Source organism: Numenius arquata, chromosome 3 (assembly GCF_964106895.1).
Source record: "Numenius arquata chromosome 3, bNumArq3.hap1.1, whole genome shotgun sequence".
NCBI classification, from domain to species: Eukaryota; Metazoa; Chordata; class Aves; order Charadriiformes; family Scolopacidae; genus Numenius; species Numenius arquata.
The window spans coordinates 6,522,474-6,538,898 of NC_133578.1; the positions used below are offsets into that span (position 1 = coordinate 6,522,474).

A 16,425-nucleotide genomic window follows, 5' to 3' on the forward strand; every position below is an offset into this window, starting at 1 on the left:
TGCACACCAGACAGTAACAGCAACTCCGTACAAGACACGAACGTGGACTTTTATTATTCCCCACAACAGGGGGAACAGTTGTGATATTGAGCACTTCATCACTGTACACAAGCTTGACATCTGCATCTGACTTTGTCATGAATTAAAAATGAAGAGGAAGGCTTCATCTGATTAGAGTGTCGCTGCAGTCACCATAAGGTACAGGCAGGCAACCCTCAGGTGAACAACCAACAGGGCTCAACTGTATCTTCTTGCTTGTTTTTTTTTTTAAACAATATTTTCATAACATAGTCTGATTACAGTGATGCCGTTATTTATTTATTTCTGCGGGAAACGCAGTCGTAATTAACTTGTACCACAGCCTGCAATTTACATGTTAAAGTTTACAATGATTCTGTCATAAAGCCATAATAAGCCCAATTTTACAAGGGAAACTGGGTAACGGGGGGATTGTTTTGCTCGTGGTTTGCTGCAAAACCTGGGCGAGCTTTTTCTCGCGCTCCCTCCTGCTCCGTGCCGGAGCACCGCCATCCACTCTGCTGTGGTTCCCTCTGATCTGCACCAGGGTGAGAACAAAATCCGTCAGTCTGGCTCCAGGGCAGCTGACAGCAGATCAATTTGCCTTGCTGCCTCCTCGATGACAGCCTGCCAGCATAACTAAACCCCGTCACAGGTACATAAACATATTCCGACATTTCATACGGAATAAAACACACCTCTAGAGGTGGCAGCTGCTTGAGCCAGGGCTTCACATATATGCTCTTCAGGGAGTGAACACATGGCTTTTTGTCCCAAATACTGTTAAATTTAATGGATGAACACCCTTCTCCTTGCATGCCTCTTCTATGTGCTCCTCCGAGTCCCTCCCTGCCCTTTGCAAGTCCCATCCCCAGCATTCAGCTCCTCTAACGTTAATATGCGAAACAGCATTTTCTAAACTACGGCAAACAAAACTGTGCAAAGGATGAAAAATAATTAGCCGTGTCTCGGTGTCTAACGTATTTGCATTGTTCAGACAGAGTAGTTAATCATTGGTAAGACCACAACATGTTGTGTGAATTTGGATTATAACTAATACATATGGAGCAGAAGGTTATTAATTACTTTTAAAGGCAGAATTCGATATGATTATTATGGAGAAAGTGAATGCAATTAATTATATTACAATGCTCTTGCAGGATTCCTGTTGCAACACTGTGCACAGAGCCGTTCACTTTTAGGCTCTTTTGCCTTTTGTTCAGAAGGGAGGTACTTAGGGCAAGCAAAAGGCACCATGGGCCAAAGTCCTGTTCCCATTAACACTCCTGAAGCACTGAGTGATACTGAAGGGATCAGCGAGGGTCTGCATTTTTTTAACGGTTTTTAAATATAGGGTAAACTTTTCATTTGCTTAAAATAGTTGGTCTGCTGAAATGTCACTTATTCCCTTGGGTTGGGAACTGGCAAAGGACGGTCTCCATGTTGTCCCCACCGCTGGGCCCTATTTCCCGGGACGGACATCTGAGGGAGGGAACTGGATCCCAGATTTAATTAGAGGGGCAGTATTTCCAAACATTCCCTCCTAAAATGGCTCTTACCTGTAGAAAAGAAAAGCTTGGGGCACTCCTCTTTTATTTAAAAAGCCAATTGGATTAATTCAGCTGAGTTTTGCATTGGAATTGCACTAGTGCTTTGACAGTTTAGTTCCCTGAAAATTGCAATAAAGACTCTTTTACGCTACATTTTGTCCCCATTTGTCTTGTATACCATTGCCTTGCCTTTGGCACAATAAAAATAATCTTTAAAAATAGTACCATAAATGGATTGACTTTGACCTTCTGAGTATCTTGTCAATAAAATAAAAATGATAAATCTGTTTCAGCGTGCCACTGGCGTAATATTAAAGCAGAGGTATAATCTGAAAAGTGACATTTGAGAAATGATATTATGGGGAGGGGTCTTATTCTCTGTCAACGGTGTCACATAAATAAGCTCTATTTACAGCGCAAAGAGGTGATTTTGCCAACTGCCAGGCTCACTCCTGAAACCAGGTTGTGCAATTCCTGCGATGCGCTCTCTGCCTCTTACATCATCATTAGCAATTAAAGATTACTGCAGCAAGAAATTAGCTGAGCCTTCTGCTGCTGATACATAAAGCAGAGCAACTCCACCTCGGTCTCCTCCTGTGACCCACTCTGCAGCGCCAGCACAGCGAAAACGGACTTTTTCTCATACAGAAATGGCTAAGATAACAAAGAAAAGGCCCTTTTTTCTACATGATCAGCTTTTTGACAATAAACAACTTCTAAAAGAATCACTGCAAGGCTTCTTTTTATTAGGGCATAAGAAAACACTGAATATTCGGTAAAAAACCAAGAGATGTATGAAAATAAACAGGGAAGGCGTGTAAACAAACATATGTCAAAGGGCAGCAGTTTTGATTCAAACTTTGTGATGCATGCAGAGAAGCTCTGATGAATTTGGCTTTATGGGAACAAGCTCTCAGGCAAGTCTGACCCGTGGCTTGGATATTTGCAAGCCTAACTTGAGTTTATTTCTAAAAACCCTGTTGTACTGTTGTTTTCTCACCATTTCTTTTTCTCTTTTTAGCACTTCTTGTTCTCATTATTCTAAATACGCATTTAAAAGTTTGTGAACTACACTTTATACTTGAGCATCAATTTGTATTGTGATTAAAATGCTCATGCATATAGTAAACTAAATTTAAAAACCTATGTATTTTCAAAGATGATAAGGCTTTAAAACCTTAAAACATTACTTGTTTTCTCAGGAGAAGCAATTCAGATATTAATCCCTAAAGCTAGACTGAGATCACATTAAAGGTTTAAGGCTTCTGTTTCTGATTCAGAAAATCTAGATAACTAAAATCTTTATGTTACCACGCTTCCAATATTTAATTCCAAATTTGATCTTTTCCCAGACTTTGTCTTGAAAATTAGCATGGTCCTAAACTGAATCTGAACATAAGATGATGTACCCCTCTTGAAATGGTTATTAACAGTATCCAATTGGACCAACTTGAATTAACTTATTTAATCATTGTCCTTTTTCACCCTTTCCAGCTCCCGAGTGCTTCCCGGAGGGACACCGCATCCTCCGCAATCCCTACCGCAGCACCAGGTTTGACTCACTGGAGCTGCAGCGAACGGCGATTCAGGACCTGGTTTGTGACCACTCCTTGCCACCAGCATGGTACCGTTTCATGATCGACAACAGGCCCGCGGAAATGCCAACGAGATGTGTCGAAGTCAGTAAAACCTAAGCTCTAACCCTGGTGAACTTGAATAAATCCTTTCATGTGATTTTCCTTTCCAGCCACCTCTGTACTCCCATACCCGGTAGACTGCAATGGGGATAGGTGAGTGGTAATGGGAAAACCACTTTTCCAACAACAACAATAACAACAACAACAACAACAACAACAACAACAACAATAATAATAATAATAATAATAATAATAATAATAATGTCATATCCAAGGGCAGTAGTCAGCAACCAGGATCCCTATGGACCAGGCATTATTCAAACATAACCCAAGGTGTTTTCCAACTCTAAAGAGAGATCCTTAGTAATCCAGGTATGTCACTATAAATCATAGTTTTTTCAAGCAATTCTGTTGCTTTAAGAATGGCTTCTGGACCCTGAATCTTTCCACATACAATTTATTATGTATTAGGAATATGTCCTTTTTATGAAATCAGAAAGGGAAAATCAGAAAAATGAATCTGAAAAGAGATTCTTTAGTGATACAGAAGGAAAAGATAAATTTGAGTATTTTTCTGCTGTTACCATTTCTTGTATTATTTAGTTTTATAAGTATTCTAATGCCTTTCTAGAGAAAAAAATCTCTAGCCCATAAAACTACTCCTGAAAAAAGGCAAAATAATTATCTGTTTTTATGTGTTTAATATGTATGACAATAACATTTAACTTGCAGTCATTGCTGCCAGAGCAACTTGAGACCCTAACTAAAGTCATTGCCATCTCAAATAGCCCAGCTGCAGGAGGTTAGAATAATTTCAAACACACTGTTAAATAAAATTATTCAGAAAATAATAAACTAATTACCATATATGACTTTAAAGATGAAATATTCAACCTAGAGTGCCAGGAAGTTTAATGTTAGGCAAGGTTACCCTAGCTGGAGAACCTTCTTGAAAACAGCAAATAACTTTTCATATCCATTCAAAATGGAGCTGTGAACTTGTCACAATAGAAGTATATCTTAATAATCTAATTTTAAATGAAACGTTAAGAGATAATTGTTACTTCTGTGGGATTTCTAACTCTCTGCATACACAAACCATAAATCTAATTAACGTGAACAAATTGGCATGATTATTATTGAAATATTCATGTCATGGCAGGTCATCCTTGAATACCCCAATGCATTGTGAGGCTTATTTTTACAGGTTACTCTACAAGTGTATATGTATTCTATAAAATTATTTAATTTGCCAATGTATTCCAGCAATTTCGAGTATGTAATAATGCTTGACTGTATGAGATTTCTTTCCAACAATACATGCTTTGTTTCTTTTAACCTTTTCTCTGGAGTTTTTTATTCAGGTTTGTAGAGCTATATTCATTAGTTTAGTTTCTTATCTTGTAACATAATTCTTGCCGTAGGTTTCTTCATTATCCTCTGAATGACAGTAAATCTCTGCTTCGCCATGCTGATGAAGGATTACATCTGTTAGATGTCACAATTGGAAGAATACGCTTCTTTTAGATCTTCACCTTCGAAATCTGCCTCTACGTTCTATCTCTTCCACTTAATTAAATCATTGTTTAATTTGGTTTTCCATTTAATTTGAGCAAAACCTCTGGAACAAAATAATTTAAATTAATAACTGCACAGCTTCCACTCCTTAATAAGCAGTTATTATTGGACATTCCACTCTTGCTGGAGTGAGCTGATTTTAATTAAACAAGTCAAAGACAAAATCCTGAACAGACAGAAGAGAAAAGAGACCAAATAAAGCCTGACAATAGAGCTGGAGAGTTAAAAAGTACATTACTCCAGCACCTTGTAAAATATACAGCTGGTGATATCCTGTTGATACTGGCCAGATACAATTAGCTGCTTATCAATGGATAAGATTAAGTTCTTAATTCAAAGTCACAGTAGGTAAGGATTCTTGTCACCCAATTGAGCTCTAAAGGGATTTAGACCATGGTGGCGATTCAGCGGTCCTGCCCAGTGGGGGACAGAATTATGGCAGGACAAATGGCATGTGCCGGGTGGGCACAAGGGAGGTGAGCTCCTGAGATCCCGCTGCGGTGCCTGGGCAGGGGTAGCTGACTCCTTCAGACACGCTCTCAAAACCTGCATTCTGAATCTTGCCCCTAAAAACCTCCACAATAGAAGTGAGGCCCTGTCTGAGTATTGTTTCATAGCCACCAAAAGTATTATATTCAGCAGAGAGCGGAACCAAGTCACATACAGACATTATGAGAGCCTGAGTCTACAACCATGTCACAGCTAAGAGGCACAGCCACTTTTGCCATGAAAAACGAGTAACAGCTCTTAAGCTGCTGCTTTTCGTCCACTAATTTAACAAACAAGTGAGAAATGAAGGGAAAAAAAGACAGAAGAAAAACCCAAAAGCTTTTATGTCAAAGAGAGTGAAAATGTGAATTGTATTCCTGAATTCTCCATGCCTTGAATCCAACTGCTGTCCATAAACTTATTCCTCCAGTGGCAAAATACTTTTGATTGAAGCAGCTTTCCAATTTAGGCTTTGCCTGCTGAATTTCTCTGGGGGGGGGTAACGAATGATCCTGACCTTCCTCCCTCTATTTCTTCCTCGCCTCTCCCCCTGTGCTCCCGAAGGAGGCCCAGCAATTACCGGATCCTGGGCATGCACTCTTGGCCACAGCCACTTCCCCATCCAACAACAAATCCTAGTAGGAAAACAACACAAACTTGCAAATTTTGTATCCCCAGGTATTGAGGCTGCTGCCTGCAGGTCACAAACAATAGTCTGCTCTTCAAGAACTGCCAAATTCCCTGTGAAAGGCAAAAGCACTAAAGGAAGACAGCATAGGGAAGCTTTTACTACGATTAAGGCGCTGTACTAAGAGCAGGAAACAATGCACAGACATGGCCAGACCTAGTAGTAAAATGACCTTCAGAGTAAGAGCAAAAGTGACACAAAAGTTAAAGCTCGACAGAAAAGCTATTAAAAATACAGAGGAGTATTTAGAAGACAATATAGGAAAGACATACATCAATTACAGAAATAACTATTATTTTAATTCAGATTTCTGAATTAAAATAATATAGGGTATAAACGTATATATGTACATACGGGCAAGCCCCAGGAAAGGAATGAAGAGAGGGCACAACCTGCTAATGTTATCGAAGATCAGCTCTACAGTCAGATAAAAGATCAGCCTGTGGGTTACAAAAGAGCAGTGCGTGCTGCTAATTGTAAGGCAAATCCAAACGCCATGCCATGCTAACGACAGGCCGGTCCTGCAGCGCTGGCTCACAGCTCACGGTGAAGCCAGAGATACGGCTGGAAATGTACTTCTTCCCCTCGTTTACATGGGGTAAAAAAACGCAGAGATTATACTCTGCAACCTTAAGCAAAAACAACAATTAAGAATTTGATTATGCAAATAGTAATTGGCTCTGGAGCCAGCAGCATTACTCATGATACCGCACGCACGAGTCGAATTCATTACTTCTCAAAGCAATGCTAATTTTTCCGGCTTTGAGTAGTCAATTGCAAACAGCAAATGATAAGCTAAAAACAAAGGCATTAAAGCCAGATTCACTACTAGAACAACTGTCACTATCAAGCACTCGTCCTCTGAAGCAGAGGATTCGTGATACCATATTCCTTGAGCAGAGAGATAAACACAGATGTTACCCCACTGACCGCAAAAATCACTGCCGAGGTGAGACACTGGTCTCGCCAGTCCCCAGATCTTCTGAAATGTTGAAGTACCTCATCAGCCGGCAGCCTTCCCACAACACCCATCAATACAGGTGGCCCAGATCTATGGTTCAGCACTTATTTATGTATGCATACAAAAATATGCATACTGCCAGGTAGGTACACAGGTATACATGAACACACATAGATCATAAAATCATAGAATCATAGAATAGTTCAGGTTGGAAGGCACCTTGAAGATCATCGAGTTCCAACCCCCCTGCCATGGGCAGGGACGCCTCCCACTAGAGCAGGTTGCTCAAAGCCCCATCCAGCCTGGCCTTAAACACTTCCAGGGATGGGGCATCCACAACTTCCCTGGGCAACCTGTTCCAGTGTCTCACCACCCTCACAGGAAAGAATTTCTTCCTAATATCTAATCTAAATCTCCCCTCTTTCAGTTTAAAACCATTACCCCTTGTCCCATCGCTCCTCTCCCTCATAAAGAGACCCTTCTCATCTCTTCTGTAGCCCCTTTAGGTACTGGAAGGGGCTCTAAGGTCTCCCTGGAGCCTTCTCTTCTCCAGGCTGAACAACCCCAACTCTCTCAGCCTGTCCTCATAGGAGAAGTGCTCCAGCCCTCTGATCATCGATATGGATGTGCACAGCACTGCAACCCATCAGCTCAACTTCAACCTCTCAGAGCAGCCACTGCTTCACTCACTACTTTCTTAGCATCCAGAATCTTGCAGCAAGGATTTCTATAGGTTAGTTATGGATATGACACTCTGTTTTGGAAATGCCCAGTAATAATACCTGACTGTGACGGTATATCAAGATTACTTCAAATATCCTTCTTCAGAAATTTCATTCTCTAAATGAGCAAAACCAGCTCCAAATTTGTATGTAAATGTGGCATAAAAATGTGACACATTATGCAATCAAGGCTGGTGTTTTCTCAACAGTTGCATTTTTAACAATATAAATTTACTTTTATATATATACTAGGCTCAAACATAGGCTTAAATGCTAATCTTTGGTGTATAAAACAAGGTCATGTTAAAGCGTGTCAAACCTAACCTGCCTATGACGCTTAATATCGTAGCCCCTGGAGAAGATTTACTTTTTCCCATGCTCAGTTTAATTTCCTCCTCTACTTAACCTGTTGTAGAATATTTTATACTCACAATCAAAATACAATGTCTCAACTGCATACTATTAATTTTTTATTTTGATTCAATTTTTATTTTGCTCTGAATCCAATCCCACTTTGATTTGCAATTGTTTTGTGAACTTAAAAGCAAGTGACACTTTCAAGGTATTATTTTATGTTTTCATCTGTAATTCTCTTTCTCGCACGTATACGTGAATACTCCAAGATCATAATGGTAGGTATGATGAGGTTTTGTTTTTCGTGTTTGTTTTTCAGGCATACAAAAAGCCTTCTATAGAAATTACAATTACAGCCTCCATTGTTCAGAAGCATATACTTAAAAGAAATAGAAGACAAGCACCAGTTTAATTGTGACTACAGATATTCCTGACGTAAACCGATTTCTGTGGAGTTTGGTCCCAGATTGAAATAAAAAATCTTATTTACTTTAACTTGCTACAAAGAAATTCAAAAAAACCTAAGACAAAGTAAAGTTTTGAGTGGATAACAGATGCAAAATCACAGTGCTTTAACTGCCAACCAACAGTATACCAAAAAGCCTTCCATCTCCATCTAAAACAATGCATTTCTCACATATGGTGCTACTTATTTTTAACAGCATAATTTCAGTGTAATACCCAAGTGACAAGAACAATCAAACTTGATTTCTTTGTGCAATTATAAAGAAACTTAGAGTGTTCAATCAATCAAACTAGTTGATTCTCCAAACCCCAACTAAATGGAAGGAGACATCATTGGATTAAACTATAATGGTTTGTCCCATTGTTTTGGCAAACGGGGAACAAATTTGATTTTTTTTTCGTTTAGGTTTTCTGAACTGAATTATTTAAAAGATTAGCTGGTTCCTAATTATGAATCAAAAATACTTAATGACTGCTTACCTGCCACATAGAGGTGTTGTGAAGATTAATTAGGTAAGGTATATAAAATGCTTTGAAGATTAAAAACACCACTTAATTATAATTGGATAAAGTATGAAAAAATACTGAGCGCTAAAGAAGTCTAGCAACAGCCTAAAACCTCCTTTTTGTGTTAGATAAGTTCTCCTTTGTGTAACCTGTGTCACTGGATACCTAATACAGATGCACTGAATGACCTAAATTTAGGATTTACAACAATACAGTTTACTAACTTGCCATTACAGTGACCAGTTCCAAGTCCAAGTGAACATGTCAACTGAAGCAATCAAAAGCTTGTGATCTCTTCTATGGAGTGTAAATCCAATGTCCACTGCATCTCCACCACCCAGGACACTGCTTAAAGACATACAAGGGAGACAGGACCTGTAAGGAGAGAGACTCTTTCTCATTAGACCTACCAATATACTCAGAAATAAAAGGGCAGACCATGGGCACACATGTGTTTCCAGTGTCGCTGATGTCTTACCTATTTTTCTTCCCACTCCATTTCAAGTGAGAAAGACTGATGTTTTGCACACCACGGCAATAGTGCTGCTGCCATGTAGTCAATGTTCTATAGTCACTTGGAGAAGCCCAGCAAAGCCTGGTCTGATCCCCACCGCCGGCTTCCCAGCAACAGAGCTCCTGCCTACTTGTGGAGTTTGCTCTTCTGTGGCGGCAGCTGTATAATTCTTCATTTTGGAAATACTGCTGAATTATGGTGTGAGATTCCCACAGCTTTGTGCTATTCTTAGAGCAGCGATGTCTGAAGTTAATGCAGGTAAACGCTATATCTTAAATGCCAATCATTTACTACCTCTGTATTCAATTTTCTGGTTACTCTCCTAAATCATAGAATCATAGAATCATCCAGGTTGGAAGAGACCCTTGGGATCATTGAGTCCAACCATCTACCCTACACTACAAAGTTCTCCCCTATATCATATCCCCCAACACCACATCTAAACGTCTCTTAAACACATCCAGGGATGGTGACTCAACCACCTCCCTGGGCAGCCTATTCCAATGCCCGACCACTCTTTCTGTGAAAAATTCTTTCCTAATGTTCAGTCTAAACCTACCCTGCTGGAGCTTGAAGCCATTCCCTCTCGTTCTGTCATTAGTTACCTGTGCGAAGAGACCAGCACCAACCTCTCTACAGTGTCCTTTCAAGTAGTTGTAGAGAGTGATGAGGTCTCCCCTCAGCCTCCTCTTCCTCATACTAAACAGTCCCAGCTCCTTCAACCGCTCTTCATAAGATTTATTCTCCAGGCCCTTCCCCAGCTTCGTTGCCCTCCTCTGCACTCGCTCCAGCACCTCGGCATCTCTCTTGGATTGAGGTGCCCAAAACTGGACACAATACTCGAGGTGTGGCCTCACCAGTGCTGAGTACAGGGGCACAATCACCTCCCTATTTCTGCTGGTCACGCTATTTCTAATACAAGCCAGGATGCCGTTGTCTTTCTTGGCCACCTGGGCACACTGCCGGCTCATATTCATGACCGCTACAAAATTTAATCCTGATTATGCCACGTCTGGGACTTGAAAAATTTGGTACTTTGAAGTCTCTTCTGCTAGACCATTTTTTTAAAAATATTTTTTCTTTGGTTTTTTTCTGTTCTTATGTGTACCACTGGTTGAATACATGAGTATACATTTGCCTTTGCCTTCCCGGGTCTGTTTTCTAATTCACAGAGGCCTCACGCAGCAAATTCTTTTGGCTAGCATGGGGCAACTTGCCTGACTCAGATGGACAGCGTGTAGTTCAAAGCAGAAAATAAATGCACATACATCATAAAGCTGCCAGGAAAACAGAAATACTCGATCTATACCAAAATTCATCCTCGGCCAGCCTGTAATAGTGTGTCATAGTTTGTTACAATAACTTTTTTTCTCACAGTCTGACTTTTCCTGGGTGCGTAGTCAGTCAAAAGAGTTCATTACTGCTTGTAATGTGTGCACATTAACATAATAAACTGTTTTGCTCAAAAAGGTTTCGGTGCAGGATTGGGCAGAACGAATCCGGGGTGCCGCAGATCACAGCGGGGGGTTATCAGAAAGCCTGCACACGATGCTGGCGGCTGACGTCAGCGCTGCTAATCCCTCCTGTCTCCGGCACTGAAATGGCTCACAGACTTGTGGAGAGGATAAATACAAAGAGGGAGAAACACCGTCCTCTTACTTCAGTGTTTTTATTTTTTTCCCTCCATGCGTTAACAGGAGATGCAGACCCACTTTTATGTACATTTACTTTACCTTTTTTCTCTTTTTTCTGTTTTTTTTTTTTTACTTTGTCCTTTTTTATGTTGTCTTTTTTTCACAGCCAGAACGCACTTGCATCTGTCTATTTATCTACAAGGCCCGTAGCGCAGCAGATAGATGGGTGTCTCATTAACGAATTTATCTTTTCAGCACTGCTGCAAGGCAGGCAAGCACTATTATCACCTCAGCCACCTCTGCCTCTGGTTTAGAGATAAGGAAGCGGGGTACAGAAGGAGTAAGAGGTTTGCCCAAGGTCAGGCAGCAGCCAGGGAAACTGAGGCACCAGGCGCACCTGGCCAGGGACAGTCCAGCGGCCGCACTACCAATGGAGCAGTGCTGGCATGCTGGGACCAGTTACACTGGTAAAGGCAGAAGGGAACGGAGGCAACAGCTCCCTTTCAGCAACAAAAGGTCTTCTACAGAAAATTGTTAGAGTATTTTTCCAGTTTGTTCAGTCACGGGTGCAAATATTCCTTGAGACACGGGTATTTGCAGGAGAATGTGTCACCTCAGAGCAAAAAAGGTCAATTCTCAGCAACTGAATGTCAGTAAACCGTGGCAAACCGTGGCAACAGCCCTTTGCGTTATTAGCAGCACTGGGAATGCTTTCCGTGGCATTGGCTGAAGCCAATGGGATGACGTTCAACAAGGCCAAGTGCCAGGTCCTGCACTTGGGTCACAACAACCCCATGCAGCACTATAGGCTTGGGAAAGAGTTGCTGGAAAGCTGCCCAGCAGAAAAGGACCTGGGGGTGTTGGTCAATACCTGGCTGAACATGAGCCAGCAGTGTGCCCAGGTGGCCCAGAAGGACAACAGCATCCTGGCCTGTATGAGGAACAGTGTGGTGAGTAGGACTAAGGGAGTGATCATCCCCCTGTACTCAGGACTGGTGAGGCCCCACCTTGAGTACTGTGTCCAGTTTTGGGCTCCTCACTACAAGAAAGACATCGAGGGGCTGGACTGAGTCCAGAGAAGGGCAATGAAGCTGGTGAGGGGTCTGGAGCTCAAGTGTTAATGAGGAGTGGCTGAGGGAGCTGGGGTTGTTCAGCCTGGAGAAAAGGAGGCTGAGGGGAGACCTTCTCGCTCTTTACAACTACCTGAAAGGAGGGTGTAGAGAGGTGGGGGTTGGTCTCTTCTCCGAAGTCACAGGCAATAGGGCAAGAGGACATGGCCTCAAGTTGTTTCAGGGAAGGTTTAGGATAGGTATTAAAGACAATTTCTTCACCGATAGGATTATCAAGCATTGGAACAGGCTGCCCAGGGAAGTGGTGGAGTTGCCATCCCTGGAGGTATTTAAAAGATGTAGAGACATGGTGCTGAGACATGGTTTAGTGGTGGTTTTTGTCACTGTTAGGCTAATAGTTGGACTTGATCTTAAAGGTCCCTTCCAACCTAGATGATTCTATGATTCATGACCAGTGCCAGCACCCCTCCTCCTTGGGCAGTGAGCCCCAGTGCCAGCCATGGGGTCAACTCTGCAGGGTAACACCCTGGGAGGGATGGGCAGTTTGTGCTGTGTCTCCTTACCAAAACATCTTCCTTCAAGACTTTCTGCAAGCTTGCACGAAGCCATTGACCTCCAGCACTCTTTCATCTCTTCTTCTCCTCACCCCCCCCTAACTCTAATTCTTGCCAGCTTGTGGGATTCAAAACACCTGTGAGGTGCACTCACAAATATCTGCATTTTGATATAATTTGAAAAATAATGATTTAGTCCAGCAATCTATACTCGCACATGCAGAGGCACTGAAGTCAGCAGTTACCTGGAGTCAGAGGAAATTCATAGCGCAGGTATCTCATCAAGAAGATAACACAAGCATGAAGCAGAGACTGCTCAGCTCCTGTTGCCGTCCTTCTCTCTGCGCCCGTCCTTCTTTCTTTGCATACAGCATTTCTTCCGTGGAGGATGTTTGCTCCACTCTCTGTGTCATTACAAGTGTATGCTCAGAAACATGCTTTGGAAACACGTTACTGCACATCAGATCTTGGTCTCTAGGTCAGAAGTTCACCAGGATACAAGAAATTCCCGACATCTGCATTTTGCCCAGCACAGAAAGCACCGGTGTCCCTTAAAGCTGTAAATAAATAAATAGAACAAATCCCTTAAAAAGTTACACATAACAGGGCTTTTAAATAAAGGAAGGGAAGGGATTCATCTAAAATTCCACGTAAAAGCGTTTTCATGCTGATCTCTTCTCCTTCGCCAGCACACTGCTGGCATGCCACTCCTCCCCAGGGACCTGCTTTGCTGGGCGAGCTCCAGTGCCTCCTGCATGGACACCAGGGACACGGGGACCGAGCAGAAGGGCAGGGTCAGCCCCTCTGCTCGGCCACTGCTGCATTTCTTGCGGGGGGGAAACAACTTTGGACAATTTTAATGATGTCTCTCTGGAATCCTTGTTTTTAAAAGCCTGACAATAACCAGCTCCAAATGGAAATCAGACTGTGTCATAGCATGTGCTTCAATTTTTTTTCAAATATTCTTCTTTTACTGGGTGTGCAGCCCCCGCGCTCCCGTCTCTGCTTTCTGGCTTGTATAGCTCCCAGGTAAAATTCAAACTACAGGAGGGCACTGGCGCGTGACTTCATAAATTTATCCTTTGACTTTCACCGCTTCCCCTGCTGTCACAAACAACTTTTGATCTTAAGAAGTGAAGCAGCAAACCCGGGCCAATGGGAAAAAATGTTGGGGTATTTTTTATTCAACATGATATATAGCCAAATGTATATAACACCAGGAGGAACCGCGTCCCCGGAGTGGGACTATTAGAGATAGTTCGCTATCGCTGGCTGAAGAAATGCAAAGCAACGGCAGCAGTCACGCTCTGCGGAATACGACTGACATCTGAGAGGACACTATTGTCAGTATTTGGCAATAATTTTCAAACTTTAGCTCATAGGTCTGTGTGCTTTGCATATTGGCAAATGATAGGCAACAGGGCAGAATAGTGAGTTACCATTGTAATTGGCTGCGTATATTTTATCAGTCTCTGATTATACCTAATCTCCTCACTGAGGTATTGAAATTAAAGATGGCTTTGGATAATCATGTTCCTTTAGTCGGTGGAAAGAGCCTGGCAGGTACAGAGGGCAATTCAGCTCTGAGATGTGTTAAAATCCATTTGTAAGTTGGGAAAGGTAAATCTGGTGAATGCTCTCCCAGCTGTAACTCAAACCCCCATAGTTTAAAGCATTTTAGGATGAACCCCTGCTGCTTTGGGATTTTCTGTGTTCAGAGGATTCAGGGATTTAGCGGACGCTGTTAATAGATAGAAGTCTAAGTGTAAAAAAAAAAAAAAAAGAAGACAATTTGATGGAATCATGTATATCCTGCACATGTTCATATATCCTGCATATTTTTTTCTGCTCAGGAATGAGGCTTAGGCCCCAAAAGTGTCTCCAGCACATGCTGGAGGCATAGGGCAGAAACTGTCAGGACAATGGCAGCTGAAACTGTAGCTGTTTTGGAGGAAGGGGCTGGTGTGTGATACTCTGAACATCGTGGTGTCCTGCTTCTGGATGGTCCTAACTTCTTCTTGCCCCTTGTGCTCTATCAGCCTTTGCTTTCTTCTGCCATGGATGAAGCACGGATGGGAATGGGCAGCTGATGTGGCCCAAAGTGTGCTTTACAGAGGAGGGATCTCGCCTGCTTACATGCTTTCATCTTTTTCATAAAAAGCAGCCAAAACCAGAAGATAATACTTTGGAGTCCAGTTATTGTGGTTTTTGAGAATTACATCTGTGTAAAGTCACCACTCTAAACTGAGCAAGACATTTTCATCCCCACCTCCCCACCTACACAGCTTTTTCACTGGCTCTCCAAGTTCACCACACTCAAATTCTTGGGTTTTAGTGATTCTCCACCGAGTCCTACCACATTTACTGTAAACACTTTTTTTCGTGTGCATCCTCAGATGAATAAATGCGGGACCCAAGCTCCGGTGTGGCTGTCGCTGAAGTCTGAATCCCTGCCGGTTCCTGGTGAGAGCAAGCGGCTCACAGCCTGTGCTACCTGGCAGGTCTTCTTCGGGGGCACCAAGGACTGCTGCTTGTTTCGGATACCTGTCGCCGTCAGGAACTGCGGCGAATTCTTTGTGTATCTCCTGCAGCCTACTCAAGGATGCATGGGCTACTGCGCAGAAGGTGAGGATCAGTAAAGTATTTATCAATAAGACTGCATGAGCCTCTCTGGATGTGCGTTCAAAGGTCCTGGTATTGGAATGCACATCTCGGTGACCTTGCGAGTCAAGCATCGCTCCCAGTAAGATGCGGACCATGTAGAAAATAAATCAGCAGCGGTACAAGGTGTTCCTGAGGAATAGCTATTATTACCAGTGCAAAATTTAATCTGGTGTGTGTTACTGAAGTGTTCTTTGCTTGGTTACAGTTCACATATAACCTTTCCTACTCTTTTTGGCTCCACTTCGGCTCGGAGTTGCAGAGCTAGTGAGTGGAGGTGTCTCCGTTTTACTGAAGCACTGTATCCAGGATACTGTATCTAAGGTCTGTTCTTATCTTCAATAATCCAGTATCCCCCCCAAAAGATAATTCTGAAACTCTGGAAGGTAAAAAAAAAAGCCCAAACTGATAACATCTTTTTCATGACATTTATATAATTACTCTCGTCAGAAATAATTTTCAGCCTACTACAAGAGATCTAACCTCTGTTCGGTAGCTAGGAAACAAAGGAATAGCAGAAAGCAATTGCTCACTCAGTTAAACCTTCTGAACTTTGGAGCACGTTCAGGTGCATATAGATTTAGTCAGAAAAGACAGTTCTTTCACAAAAGTGAAAAAGTACCTTTATACTTCCCTTTCAGCATTTTTGGACAGAGACATGACACACTGAGAAACTAGGGTTATCGCCTTTCAATCAGGCAAAATTCAAGCTTAAATAAATTTTAGAGAGAGATATATCTATTTTCTTATCTTTATCAATATTTTAACATTCACACATGAAGAAGAGGGAAGAAAAAGGCCCAAAGAAAGCAAGATTAATTCACTATTTGAAATAAAAAGATATCCATTAAAATAAATGAAACTGCTCTTTAATTTCCATGATTCCTTCTTAGAAATGACTTTTTAACTGAATGGAGTCATTTTCCAGTTTAAGCTTGTCATTTTTTAAACTATAGAATTCCACTACCTTTGTTTGAAGAATTTTTTACGCATACGTTTTGGGTGATTATTTTTGTTGATCCG

At 41.9% G+C, this 16,425-nt stretch overlaps 1 protein-coding gene across 1 annotated transcript in view; it reads left to right on the forward strand.

Annotated features, from left to right (window-relative positions):
* The window catches only part of LOC141463281 (von Willebrand factor D and EGF domain-containing protein-like), a 180,962-nt gene that overhangs the window by 36,027 nt on the left and 128,510 nt on the right, over positions 1–16,425 (forward strand). The window contains exons 2-3 of the mRNA XM_074145613.1: positions 3,063–3,247; positions 15,138–15,366. Of these exons, the coding sequence (XP_074001714.1) occupies positions 3,063–3,247; positions 15,138–15,366 (414 nt within the window). The remainder of the gene's footprint in view (positions 1–3,062; positions 3,248–15,137; positions 15,367–16,425) is intronic.